General features: G+C 33.0%; 1 protein-coding gene and 1 long non-coding RNA gene across 3 annotated transcripts in view; one reads left to right on the top strand and one right to left on the bottom strand.

Moving 5' to 3' along the window:
* Positions 1–6,195, top strand: part of LOC127720427 (uncharacterized) — a 38,296-nt gene extending 32,101 nt beyond the window's left edge. For both annotated transcript variants that reach the window (XM_052227015.1, XM_052227016.1), the window contains 3 exons: positions 2,158–3,015; positions 5,038–5,471; positions 6,041–6,195. In XM_052227015.1, the coding sequence (XP_052082975.1) occupies positions 2,158–3,015; positions 5,038–5,471; positions 6,041–6,064 (1,316 nt within the window). In that variant the 3' untranslated portion in view covers positions 6,065–6,195. The remainder of the gene's footprint in view (positions 1–2,157; positions 3,016–5,037; positions 5,472–6,040) is intronic.
* Positions 6,196–8,406: 2,211 nt separating this feature from the next.
* Positions 8,407–13,680, bottom strand: LOC127720451 (uncharacterized). Its single transcript, XR_007990751.1, has 2 exons — positions 13,546–13,680; positions 8,407–8,809 (listed from the first exon to the last, which is right to left on the bottom strand). It is a non-coding gene; the product is annotated as an uncharacterized LOC127720451 (long non-coding RNA).
* Between the last annotated feature and the right edge of the window lie 541 nt (positions 13,681–14,221).

A 14,221-nucleotide genomic window follows, 5' to 3' on the forward strand; every position in this document is an offset into this window, starting at 1 on the left:
GAAGTTATTGACTTAATATTTGTTATATAGTTTACACCATGACAAGTTATAGATCAAGTTAGCATTTTATTCCAGTACAATGAATTTTTAACCTTTAAGGGACCATGTATTGCCATGCAATACTCTCAGAATGCTTGTTACTCAATATGTTGGAGGAACCTAATATTTTGTCTCATATTTGTCCAGGACTTTTGAACAGAATGATTTCATATTTGGTCTGCAGCTTAACTATGATGAATTGTTATTTGTATGTGCTTTTCAGTTCTGTGAGACACCTACTTCCTGTTTTCGGATACTAGGAATTAGGAGTAAGGATATGCCTAGGCATGACCAACACATGCATTTTACTTTGATTTTTTGTTTTGCTTAACATTAAGTTAGCTTGTTTGATTTGACATGTAGTTTTGGTTGCCTAAATTGCTATTTGAGTTTTGATTCATATATATGAAAATGCTCTAGCTTTATAAAATAGTTATATATGTAATAATATGTATGATTATGGCCTATTTGCTACAATTTTAGTTTTGCTTTCTTTATATAACGATTGAATACACGCTTTAGCTTAATACATGGATTGCATAATGCATAAATTCTGTATATACCAGATGTGGATCCAGGATTTTGAAAGGGGTGGGCAAACAAGACAAAGTTTGGAGTGAAACAAGTAAATAGTCTGGATTAACCATAAATGCACCTCCATAGAAGGGGGGACCCAGGCCCCACCTAAATCAGCCTCTGTATACACAATTGCAGTGAAATTAGGAAAAATACTAATTGCACATAGATAAAATTTTCATCTTTCTCATAAAAAAACATAAGGAAAATATATTAAGATGAAAGTACAGTTGCCTGACAAATAGAAAAAATATGATTTTTTTTTTCTACAAATGTATAAGGTTAAAAATAAACATTGGATTTGCATTTAACAAAAAAATGTTTATATAAGTAGGATACTAATTTCCAAATACATTTAGCAATATTGTAAAATAAACATTGTAGTGCTGCGAGCAAATAAGCACTTAATTCCCTTTAAGTATCACCACTTCTCCCTGTCATTGATTCGGAAATAGTGTGAGCACTGGAAAAAGTCAATCACTGATATGTTAGAGCCAAACATTAATTAAGCCATTTTTATTAGCTCACCGGGGCCCTTTGGGCCCCATGTGAGCTTAAGCCATCACTTGGCGTCCTTCGTCGTCCTTTGTCTGTTGTCGTCGTCGTAAACTATTTCAAAAATCTTCTCCTCTGAAACTACTGGGCCAAATACCTGTAAACTTCAACTAAATGTTCCTTAGGGTATCTAGTTTATAAATTGTATCCGAAGTTTTGATCCATCGACAAACATGGCCGCCATGGCTAAAAATAGAACATAGGGGTCAAATGCAGTTTTTGGCTTATATCTCAAAAACTCAAGCTTTTAGAGCAAATCTGACATGGGGTAAAATTGTTCTATTAGTCAAAATCTATCAGCATCTGAAATTTTCAGACGAATTGAACAACCCATTGTTGGGTTGCTGCCACCGAATTGGTAGTTTTAACAAAATTTTGCAGTTTTTTGTTATTATTTTGAATATTATTATAGATATATATAAACTGTAAGCAGCAATAATGTTCAGCAAAGTAAGATCTACAAAAAAGTTAATATGACCAAAATTGTCAATTGACCCCTTAAGGAGTTATTGCCCTTTAAAGACAATTTTACACAATTTGTTCATCAAGTTTGCTAACATTTAAAAATCTTCTCCTCTGAAATACAGGTGAGCGATTCAGGCTCTTGAGAGCCTCTTGTTTTGGTCTGATACCATTTTTGATTCAAATTGCCTGTCAAATAATCCTTTATAAACCAGTCAATGAAAATTTCATGCAACTTCAGAGATTTTATCCATGCTAAGTGGCATTGTGCACCTATAATTATATTTTTGAAACAATTGATTTCATTAAGATTACACGTCTGAGCTGTTGGTGTGATAAGGGATACTTTTATATTCAAAGCCATTTTTGTAAAGTGAGCCTCCCCTCTTTCCCCCAGACACACACACACCTAGCTGCCTAGTTTGAAATGTTTTAATTTATTTGAGATCATTTCTTTCAAATAGTTTGCAATAAGGAAATAAGAGCTTTCAGTACTTAAAATAATTTAATGTTATAACTTTTCAGAATTCTTTAATGCAAGATGTAAAGAATGTAAAAGAGGAGGCAGACATGATCCTGAAGAAAATGAACATATGTTAAATAGTATTGAAAATGACAGGTTACAAAATGACAGGTTACAAAACAACTTTGGAAGACAAAGTGCAAATGGCTCTGCAGGCAATGGTCACATGATAGGGTCAGAGGGTCACACCATTCCAAACTCAACATTCCAGAGAGAGCAGGACATTTCAATGGATAATCAAGTTTCAAATGGGAGTACAGTTGTGAAAAGAAATAGAACACAAAGTGATACAAATATAAATGAATATGATGAACAACGAAATTCCTCTCGTGTGGATTCAGTGAATGAACTAGTTAGTGACTTAACTATGAGCACTTTTATTGATGGATCTGGAACAGCATCTATATGTGAAAATCAGATAGAGACCAAGGACAGAAGTAAAATGCCACACTCAGATAATAAACCTTTTAACTCTTTGAATGCTGACAGTTTGTTACAAGATGACAGTTCTTTTGGTGAACAAGCTTTAAATTCTGAATCAATTTTTGCTCACAGCTCTCCACAGACTCAATCATCAGTGCCATGTGATCGTGATCCAGACACAATACCAAAAACAATGAGTGACAATTTCTCTGTAGAATCTGTAAAGGAACCGGGAGAAGAAAGTCTTTCTAAAAATAATTCCAATGGGAATATTCCTGCACCTGGATTATTTCAAAGCTTACAGACTGTGCCTAATAGACAGACCGATTTAAATGAGATTAACCACCAATCAGATGTACCAGATATACCAGCTACAAATCCTACTGCTGCAAAAGAAATCCTCAAGCCACAGATAAGAGTCAAGCCAATGGCTAAAGGTATAAAAGGGTTAACAAGATTAAGGGTCGTATACAAATGATTTATCTAAGGTTAAGAATATTGAATTATTTTAGTAAATACCTGTGGGTGGACATATAAAATACAAGGATGATGAAAAAAAAATAAGTATTAGGCTTGAACGATTCACCGTTTCAGAATCTACTGCATTCTGGGTAATATTTTCAAAAGTGAACACCAAAAGCTTGTGATTGGTTAAAAATGTCCTAAACAATGGGAATTCAACCAATGACGTGACATCATTTTCATTTTGGGGGTATGAACAATTGAATTACCCATAGTCCTTTAGTTTTTGAAACAGTCTATTGTACATAACTTGGTTAATTAAGAATGCAATGATGCCATTATGTACCTCCAATAAAGCAAAGAACAGCATCCTATCAGCAGCAATATCATGAAATAAAAAAGGTAAAATTGATGCACGGAACTATAAACCCTTTTCGGTCCCCTTTAATGAGAATAATTTGGGTATTAATTAGTGGCTTCAAATTTTTTGTCAGGTTGCACAAAGGGCAAAGCTGGCTTAAAGTCTGGTGAATACTCGAGGTGGAAAGTTGATATCTAATTTATGAACAAGTATCAACTCCACCTACAGTTTTTAACCCAGGTTCCTAAAATTGACAGAATAATTGCACATTTTTTTAGGTTGTGCGCGTACTATTTAATATTGAATTGTTTAAGAAATCATTTACCATTTATCAGACTTGAGAACTATTTTCAGCTTTATTATACTCAGTACTGCCAGAAGGGGGTATACCGTTTTTCCCCAGTCTGTGTCTCCCTTGAAATTTCTGTCACATTTTTATCAGAATCTACAAATTGGCACTGATCATGAAATTTTTGTATCACAGTTATTGTGAGCATAGATTTTCATATTCATCACACATCAACTTCCTGTTCACTGAATACTTGTTTATTCTTACACATAATGGCCATGTATGAAAACAATATTAAAGGTGAAAACCATGAAAGAGTTTCTCATGATTTGACCAGGCCAAATACCTGATGTTTCAACAACATATTGCAACAACCTTTTTATGTCTGTAAACACTGTTAGACAATCAGACGGGCTCAAAACAAGTGGTGACCCTGATGAAAATCTGCAGCTCAGGACCGTAAGGTTTGGGTTTTTTTTTTTCCGAACTCTGCATAATATTGATGATTCTGACAAAACATTGAATGCTGGTAAAAATAACCAATTTCATAAGTGATTTAAAACATCAAAATTTCAGAGTTTCAAATTTTTGTGGATTGAGGAAAACTGGAATTTTCATGGGTATTTTTAGAATTTGGTGGTTTTGCCAAAGTCTGCATATATTCCTATATAAATAAGGAGAAGTGGTATGAGTGCCAAACAAGACAACTCTCCTGCGAGCTCTCTCACAAACAAACAACCCTTAATTGTAAAATGTAAGGGTATACACCACAAGTACGGGGACACATTCTACTGCATCCACACAGCGCTAGCAACAAACCCTGCAGTCAACATAAATAAGAAGATGTGGTATGAGTGCCAATGAGACAACTCTCAACCATTTGTAATATGTTGCACATTTGAATTCTTGGTTCCTCTGTACTCCTGAAATCCACAAAAATTGATATTTAACGAATAATGATGAATCCACAGTATAACTTAGAGTTACAATAAAAAGTATCAACATTTAGCTTGGGCTATTCATGTTAGCATGAATTATTGTAACCATTGTCATTATACGACCGCAAAAAAAAAATTTTTTTTTGGGGGGGGGGTCAATACACAACAGCATAGTGTATTTCACAAAAGCAAAAAATTGAATATAAATTCAATAAATAACCATTTTTAAGTTCTTTGACTACAGTTTATATTCGGTGTCAAAAACCATATTATGTATCAAGTGCGAATATTGTGTCCATTTTCACTCCAACTGCTCAGGGTTGGACCTCTGCGGTCATATCCAGCTGCACTCAGCAAAGCATTTTATTTTTATATTGTAAAAGTAGTCTTTTTGAATATCTATTTTTAGTCATACCAATAAGATCAACATCACAAGAACAACAAGCTAATCCTCAAGCATCAGTAAGTGGAGCAGAAGGATTTACTGCTTCACCAACTACTGCAAATGGTATTGATATTCAGATTGCAGTCAATAATGACAGTCACAAGGTCGTTGCAAATACTCCTTATGGCGAATACCCAGACATGAGAGAAAATAATAGGGAAGATGATACCAATTCTACGCTGGGTACTCCACCAAGTATGGTAAGACAGCAACCCTCACTCACCACAAATCAGGAATCTCCACAAACTGAGGAAATAAATCTGGTAGATAACATTGGACAACAACCAAACTTTCATCAAACGGCATCAGGAAATATGTTGGCTGCACCAGTCTCTGACAATAGTGGAGAGTCGGCGAGTAACCAGTCTTCATTACAGCAAGAAACAGATAATGTACCAGTATGTGTATAGTCATAATATTAACTACATGAATTTTAACTTTGTTATTTTTTTACCGGTATTATCAAGGTCTTGTTATGTCAAATCAATCTGATAACTAATAACCAGTGGATGATTTTAAAAATAAGTTGTGATAAAGAAAAGAATTTGTCCATAAAGAATGCATCAGCTATAGTAATAGTATACTTCTATTGTCTTGCCTCAACAAAGTCATGAAGGCAAGACTTATGGGTGCTGTTTCCAGCAGTGTCATCAATTTGTTAAAGTTTGTGATTAGGTCATTTTAAGGGAAACCACGTAAGTCAATGTTAAGTTTGGTGGTTTGGTTAGTTTCTCAGATACCATAAGCAGTGGTAAACCCTTTATCTTAAAGACTCTCAACATTAACTAAATCATGATCAGGAAAGCGACACATTTCTGTGTTTTAACTCTTGTTATGTTGTGAATACTAAATTTTAAAACAAATATCTCTTGACACACTTTTGACACAATGTTCAACAACACTGAACGAAAAAGTGAAAATAAAATACTTTTGGACATAAAATAATGTTTCTTTTTTTATGTTGTAGCAAGCACCAGACAGTTTCCATTGAAGAATTATAAAACTAAACAGACAATAATTGATATATTATACTAGTGCAAATGTTAACGTTGGACTTTAAATTTTAAGTGTACAGTAGATTTTTCTGATTTCTCAATAAATGCAGATTAATTGAATGGGTAACTGGGTTTTTTCTCACCTTGGAGACACCAGGGATGCTAATTAGAGCGCAATAAACTATTTGTTTAAAGTTAGATGACCTGGATACTTCATATCTTGTATACAGGTGCCTTATGTTCTGAAGTTTCCATCTGTAATATATCCATTGTCCTTTATCTCGTTTTCAGTGTTCTTTTGATCAAAGTTAAGTCTTCGTGGTAAGGTCCATTTTGTTAGCTATTTTAAAATAATCATGACAGCAAAATTGAATTAGGCATAGCTTACAATATCATGTGTCAGAATCATCATAATACAATAATATGGAATTATATGAAATGGCCAGTGTGTTATATTAATTTGGTTAAGTATAGTGACTTTATTGCTAAAGGCTATTCCATTATTCAATGTGCAAAGGGGGGTGTACTTTTTCTGAAAGACCCATCTGGCTACAATATAAAATTTCCAGTATTCAATATAATTCTTTAAAATTGGATTTATTTTGGGATATTTACAAATACCCTCTACCTCTTTACTCTAGTGCCTACTGATACTGTTATGAATATTTTGTTAATGGTATATGTAGTACTGTAAATTCACAAATTATTGCGTGCATTTATTATTGCGATTTTGTCATTTTAGCCTAAAATTTAATTTTTGCGATATTGAGAAAAATCCTGTTTAATTCATATAAAAAATTTCAAAATGCGAGTTTAAATTTTTGCGAATATAACCCTGTCACATTTTTTGCAATAATAAAAACATCGCAATAATTTCTGAATTTACAGTAGTTTATTTTAATGTTATTTGGTTTTGATGTTTTTGTGTGGACCACTTCTTTAATCCTGTAAATATCAAGTTCTAAAATAACCAAAATTCATGCCAGCTATTATCATCACTTAGCTGAATAGCTTGAGGGAAAATTACTCTTATATGACATTTTGAACAAGAAGTTTTACTGACTTGCTATTTGATACAAAGTCCAGACTGTATATTTTGTGACATGCATACTCTACAACTATAAAGGGATAGTGTTACCAGCTAAGTGACACATGGGGTCTCAACCTACAAATTTGGGTACAGATGTCCTTCTGGGGTTTAAAAAACACCCCCATTCATATATTGATTCATGTGAAAATCCCTACCCATTTATATATTTCATAGGAAAATCACAACCCATTTATATATATTTGCGAGCTATCATTACATCTTATTTCAATGAAATGTTAACCATATAGAGTCTGTGATTTATTGTCGAGCCTGCGACTTTTGTCGCAGAAAGCTCGACATAGGGATAGTGATCCGGCGGCGGCGGCGGCGGCGGCGGCTACGGCGGCGGCGGCGTTAGCTAACTTCTTAAAAGCTTTATATTTTAGAAGGTGGAAGGTCTGGATGCTTCATACTTTGTATATGGATGCCTCATGTTACGAAGTTTCCGTCAGTCACATGTCCAATGTCCTTGACCTCATTTTCATGGTTCAGTGACTACTTGAAAAAAAAGTTAAGATTTTTTGTAATGTTAGATTCTCTCTTATTATAAGTAATAGGATAACTCTATTTGGTATGTGCGTACCTTGCAAGGTCCTCATGCCCGTCAGACAGTTTTCACTTGACCTCGACCTCATTTCATGGATCAGTGAACAAGGTTAAGTTTTGGTGGTCAAGTCCATATCTCAGATACTATAAGCAATAGGTCTAGTATATTCGGTGTATGGAAGGACTGTAAGGTGTACATGTCCAACTGGCAGGTGTCATCTGACCTTGACCTCATTTTCATGGTTCAGTGGTTATAGTTAAGTTTTTGTGTTTTGGTCTGTTTTTCCTATACTGTATGCCATAGGTCTACTATATTTGGTGTATGGAATGATTGTAAGGTGTACATGTCTAGCGGGCAGGTGTCATCTAACCTTGACCTCATTTTCATGGTTCAGTGGTCAAAGTTAAGTTTTTGAGTTTTGGTCTTTTTTTCTAATACTATATGCAATAGTTCAACTATATTTGGTATGTGCGTACCTTGCAAGGTCCTCATGCCCGTCAGACAGTTTTCACTTGACCTCGACCTCATTTCATGGATCAGTGAACAAGGTTAAGTTTTGGTGGTCAAGTCCATATCTCAGATACTATAAGCAATAGGTCTAGTATATTCGGTGTATGGAAGGACTGTAAGGTGTACATGTCCAACTGGCAGGTGTCATCTGACCTTGACCTCATTTTCATGGTTTAGTGGTTATAGTTAAGTTTTTGTGTTTTGGTCTGTTTTTCTTATACTGTATGCAATAGGCCTACTATAGTTGGTGTATGGAATGATTGTAAGGTGTACATGTCTAGCGGGCAGGTGTCATCTGACCTTGACCTCATTTTCATGGTTCAGTGGTCAAAGTTAAGTTTTTGAGTTTTGGTCTTTTTCTCTAATACTATATGCAATAGTTCAACTATATTTGGTGTATGGAAATATTTTATGATCTATTTGTCAGTCACACAGTTTTTTTTTTACCTTGACCTCATTTTCAAGGTTCATTGCTCAGTGTTAAGTTTTTGTGTTTTGGTCTGTTTTTCTTAAACTAAAAGCAATAGGTCAACTATATTTGTTGTATGGAAGAATTGTTAGCTGTACATGCCTGTCTAGCATGGTTCATCTGACCTTGACCTCATTTTCATGGTTCATTGGTCAACGTTTAGTTAACTTGGTTAATAATAAGTTTATGTGACAGTTGTCATAAAGCTTTATATTTAGGACTATCAACATAATATCAATGATAAGTAAAGAAGGCGAGACATTTCAGTGTGTGCACTCTTGTATTACAAGATATAAAGATCAGAACACAGTTTTTACAGACATTTTAACAGAAGATGATCATGTATGATCAATTGACATATAAATTCCTACTTATCGATATATTACCTCATGTGAAATTGCACCCTATTGATATATTTGACATTCCAAAAAAAAAATGGCAAGTATGTGTATACCTTTATATAGGAAGAGACCCCCGTGCTAGATGAGCCATTATTGATTCTGGGAGCCTGTAATTTATTCTCATCATTTGTGTATATCTGTTCCTTTTAAAGTGCTTTAATTATTATTGCTTGTTTGCTTGTTTGTTACTTTTTTTAAGTGCTAAGCATGTGATGTATATTTTTTATTATTATATTTAATTTTAATGTAAATGTTCAGCTATTTATAAGATATTTAGCTGGTATTTGTATGATAATTGCATGCTAGTTTCAGATCACATATGAGTTTTGTTCTGACTGACATATATACTCTTGTCCTAAATATTTATAACCGGTTTTTCCCTCTGTTGACATCCTTCCTTCAAGATTTAGTTACTGTATATCAGAAATTTTTATGTGTATCTAATTTTAGCAGTAGAGCTTTTACTGCAAAATTAACCCTTCATTGAATCTCATTGTACAAGGCCATGAAATGTGAATAAGGAACACAGCCAAGATTTATCTGCCCCAACTAAGACCCAAACTGCAAAAATAGCCTACATATACAGTATTATATAGCGCATAATATTTCGAACAGATTTAAAGGTTGTATATATTACTTCATCATAATGGTCAACTATTAGTTACTTTTTATTTTGATATATGGAAATATATTTTCAAAATTTGGAAAAGATTCATCTTTCAAAATGGTATTTTATTTAAAAATTAGATAAATGAAATTGATATAAAACCACTACGGCAATATGATCGAGTAGATTGTTGAATTTATTTTTAAGTTAATTAAAAGTTTTAATTAGTTACATGAAATACCTGTCAATCAAATAGTTTCATTACAAAACTCATTAATTGATTGGCAGTTTTGTTATTGAAGACCATTTTATCAGAATTACATTACATTACACTGGCACAGGTGATTGAAAATATTTTCAGGTAGGATCATTAATACTGAATTTTGTATAATTTCCATAGGGGTAATTATAACCCAAAAGGAAACAGTACTGGTGGTATTGGGTGCTATGTCAGTGTCTTGTTGTCTTAATTCATGAATATATGTTGATATATATTTTTTTGTGAATGGTATTTTTGTAATATTTGTACATATGTATATTTTCTAAACCTTATGAAATGCATTCAAAGTTATTCCTCTAAGGTTTACTTATTAGCACAAACACATTATATATAATTATTAAGAGTCATGTGATACATGAGGGTCTGAATGGGGTTTACTAAATATAGAATAATGGGCTTAATTGGCAGAATAAATGTAAAGAATAGAGAATAATGGGGTGCTGAAATATAAAGAATTGAGAATAAAATATAAAGAATAGAGAAAAATAGGCAAAAAAAGTAAGGAATAGAAAATAATGGGGTGCTGAAATATAAAGAATAGAAAATAATGGGGTGCTGAAATATAAAGGATAGAGAAAAATAGGCTAAAAAAGTAAAGAATAGAGAATAATGGGGTGCTAAAATATAAAGAATAGAAAATAAAATATAAAGAATAGAGAAAAATAGGCAAAAAAAGTAAGGAACAGAAAATAATGGGGTGCTAAAATATAAAGAATAGAGAAAATTGGTAAAAAAAAATTTACAGAATAAAGAAATGAAGGACCCCCATCCAGACCCTCATACTCAATGTAGTCAGTTTTGATGGTCTTTCACAGTATTATATCAAGTCATTTAACAATTGTGATTAAATGTTTTTTCTATTTTTTTCACTCATGTTAAATAGAATGTTTAGCTGTTACGTTAAGTTAAGTAGTGCTGAATGTTTTTATATAAGCATCAAGTTACAGTTTATTAGGTATTAAAGATATGTAATGAAATTCTTTGTTATGTCATTTATATAAGGATTTGTCTCTTGGATGCTTACTGTCTTGCCTGGGACATTAATCTTAGCTATCCTAGATAGTGTCGTCTGTGTCAACACCATTTAGGTTCAGTCTTTGGTTAAAATCAAACCTGGGACCCATAGATATTCATGTGTTAGTCCCACATCAAACCTTCATGGAATTTTGTGAAATTTAAACAGAATCTTCTTCATAATCCAGAAAAAGCATCTGATGAAGAAAAAAATAATTGTCTTTTTCCTATGGAATGTCATTTCTTAAGGTATTATTCAGAAACAATCTAGGTTTTAAAAAATTTTAATTATCAAATCTTGGAACTTCTGGAAACTTTTACAGAAGCTTCTTCATAATCAAGAGATGACATCTAGAGTATAATTTTGATTATTGTTCCAGTTTTCATATTTTTACTGATAATTGAACTTAAATTTTTGGCACACATCATACTTTCAACTAACGGCAGTAGTCCCACGCAAGAGACATGGTTCCATGTAATACTGTACCAATATTTTTCTGTAGAAATACCATATCAGACATTTTTTAGACCAGTATTTGTGTTTTTTTGTATAACTGCTTTTATTTGGCAATCATGAATATTTTGTTTTCCATGTATATTTTTTAGCAAACAGGAAACTTTTTAACAATTTATTTTTGGAAATGAGAAACGTTTTATAACTTATTTTAAGTACCTCTGGCATCTACATCAGTGTATATTCACTCATTGGCAGCTATTTCTCAGAATTTATTAACATACAACCTTATAATTTTGCAAAGTCATTTTTGAAAGACTGACTATGTACCATAAGATGAATGTCACATGACCTATATTTCAGGGTACAGTAGCTTTGAAAATTTAAATACTTGCATTATAAGTGTTTCATCCTAGCTCAGTTCTATTATAATCCTAAGTAAGAAAGGGAAAAAAATGTGTACAACTCATATATGGTTCAGGTGAAACTGCTATAAAGTTTTGAAGATATTTGGATGAATGAAATATGGAATTGAATTTTTGGTTTCTCTCCTTTAATTGATAGTTTTTGAAATTAACAATAATATGCTTTGTTTAAGCAAGACCTGATCCCTGATAGTACTAAAAATAAATTATTTTTAAAACATGTTTTAAATTTATGACTAAAATGAAATATGATGGGTAGACATGAAAGAATATTTCTTGAAAAAGGATCATATACTGTTTTTAAGAGAACATTATGCTTATGATACCATGCATATTTATATCTAGGATCTCTGGTGAATTAAAAAAAAGGTTGTCTGATATGGTATTGGCATTAACAGATGTAAATATTAAATTAGAATTACATATAGTTATAGGAAGGCTATTTTATAAAAAGTTTTTATTTAGAATTCAATGACTGTATTTGTAATATAATGAAATCTTAAGATGTTTCATTACAGTATTATGAATCTTTGGAAAACTATGAATATTGCTGCTTATAAATCAGAAATCTTCAGTAGTTAAAATAAATTAGTTATACCATTTTTTGTCGAGCCTGCGACTTTTGTCGCAGAAAGCTCGACATAGGGATAGCGATCCGGCGGCGGCGGCGGTGGCGTTAGCTAACTTCTTAAAAGCTTTATATTTTAGAAGATGGAAGACCTGGATGCTTCATACTTTGTATATGGATGCCTCATGTTACGAAGTTTCCGTCAGTCACATGTCCAATGTCCTTGACCTCATTTTCATGGTTCAGTGACTACTTGAAAAAAAAGTTCAGATTTTTTGTAATGTTAAATTCTCTCTTATTATAAGTAATAGGATAACTATATTTGGTATGTGCGTACCTTGCAAGGTCCTCATGCCCGTCAGACAGTTTTCACTTGACCTCGACCTCATTTCATGGATCAGTGAACAAGGTTAAGTTTTCGTGGTCAAGTCCATATCTCAGATACTATAAGCAATAGGTCTAGTATATTCGGTGTATGGAAGGACTGTAAGGTGTACATGTCCAACTGGCAGGTGTCATCTGACCTTGACCTCATTTTCATGGTTCAGTGGTTATAGTTAAGTTTTTGTGTTTTGGTCTGTTTTTCTTATACTGTATGCAATAGGTCTACTATATTTGGTGTATGGAATGATTGTAAGGTGTACATGTCTAGCTGGCAGGTGTCATCTGACCTTGACCTCATTTTCATGGTTCAGTGGTCAAAGTTAAGTTTTTGAGTTTTGGTCTTTCTTTCTAATACTGCATGCAATAGGTCAGCTATATTTGGTGTATGGAATGATTGTAAGGTGTACATGTCTAGCTGGCAGGTGTCATCTTACCTTGACCTCATTTTCATGGTTCAGTGGTCAAAGTTAAGTTTTTGAGTTTTGGTCTTTTTTTCTAATACTATATGCAATAGTTCAACTATATTTGGTGTATGGAAATATTTTATGATCTATATGTCAGTTACGCAGGTTTTATTTGACCTTGACCTCATTTTCAAGGTTCATTGCTCAGTGTTAAGTTTTTGTGTTTTCGTCTGTTTTTCTTAAACTATAAGCAATAGGTCAACTATATTTGTTGTATGGAAGAATTGTTAGCTGTACATGCCTGCCTAGCATGGTTCATCTGACCTTGACCTCATTTTCATGGTTCATTGGTCAATGTTTAGTTTACTTGGTTAATGTTAAGTTTATGTGACAGTTGTAATAAAGCTTTATATTTAGGACTATCAACATAATATCAATGATTAGTAAAGAAGGCGAGACATTTCAGCGTGTGCACTCTTGTGCTATTATTTATTTACAAAATATCACATAACATACATTGTAATTTATATAAGCCTCTTTAGTTTGCACTAGCTGTTTGTGTCTTTGGATAGTACCAATATAAAAATAAGAAGATGTGGAATGACTGCCAATGATACAACTCTCTTCAAGAGACCAAATGACACAGAAAGGAACAACTATAGGTCACCGTACGGCCTTCAACAATGAGCAAAGCCCATACCGCATAGTCAGCTATAAAAGGCCCCAAAACGAAATGACCAAGTCTGTCCTAGATGTTATTTTAATTTTCTGAATCCCAAATCAAATAAACAATGACACTTATATTGTAATGAGACTCTTCCAAAATATTCAATCTGGATGAATAATTTGCTGGTTGAGAAAACTTAATTACAAATACAAATCAAGGAGGGTTGATAAGATAGAAGAGAGGCGGAAGATACAAAAGGTATAGTCAAACTCATAAGTCAAAAACGAACTAACAATGATGTGGAAAAAAACAAAAAAAAAATGACCAAAAGAC

This window comes from Mytilus californianus, unplaced genomic scaffold (assembly GCF_021869535.1).
Source record: "Mytilus californianus isolate M0D057914Y unplaced genomic scaffold, xbMytCali1.0.p SCAF_11, whole genome shotgun sequence".
Classification (NCBI taxonomy): Eukaryota; Metazoa; Mollusca; class Bivalvia; order Mytilida; family Mytilidae; genus Mytilus; species Mytilus californianus.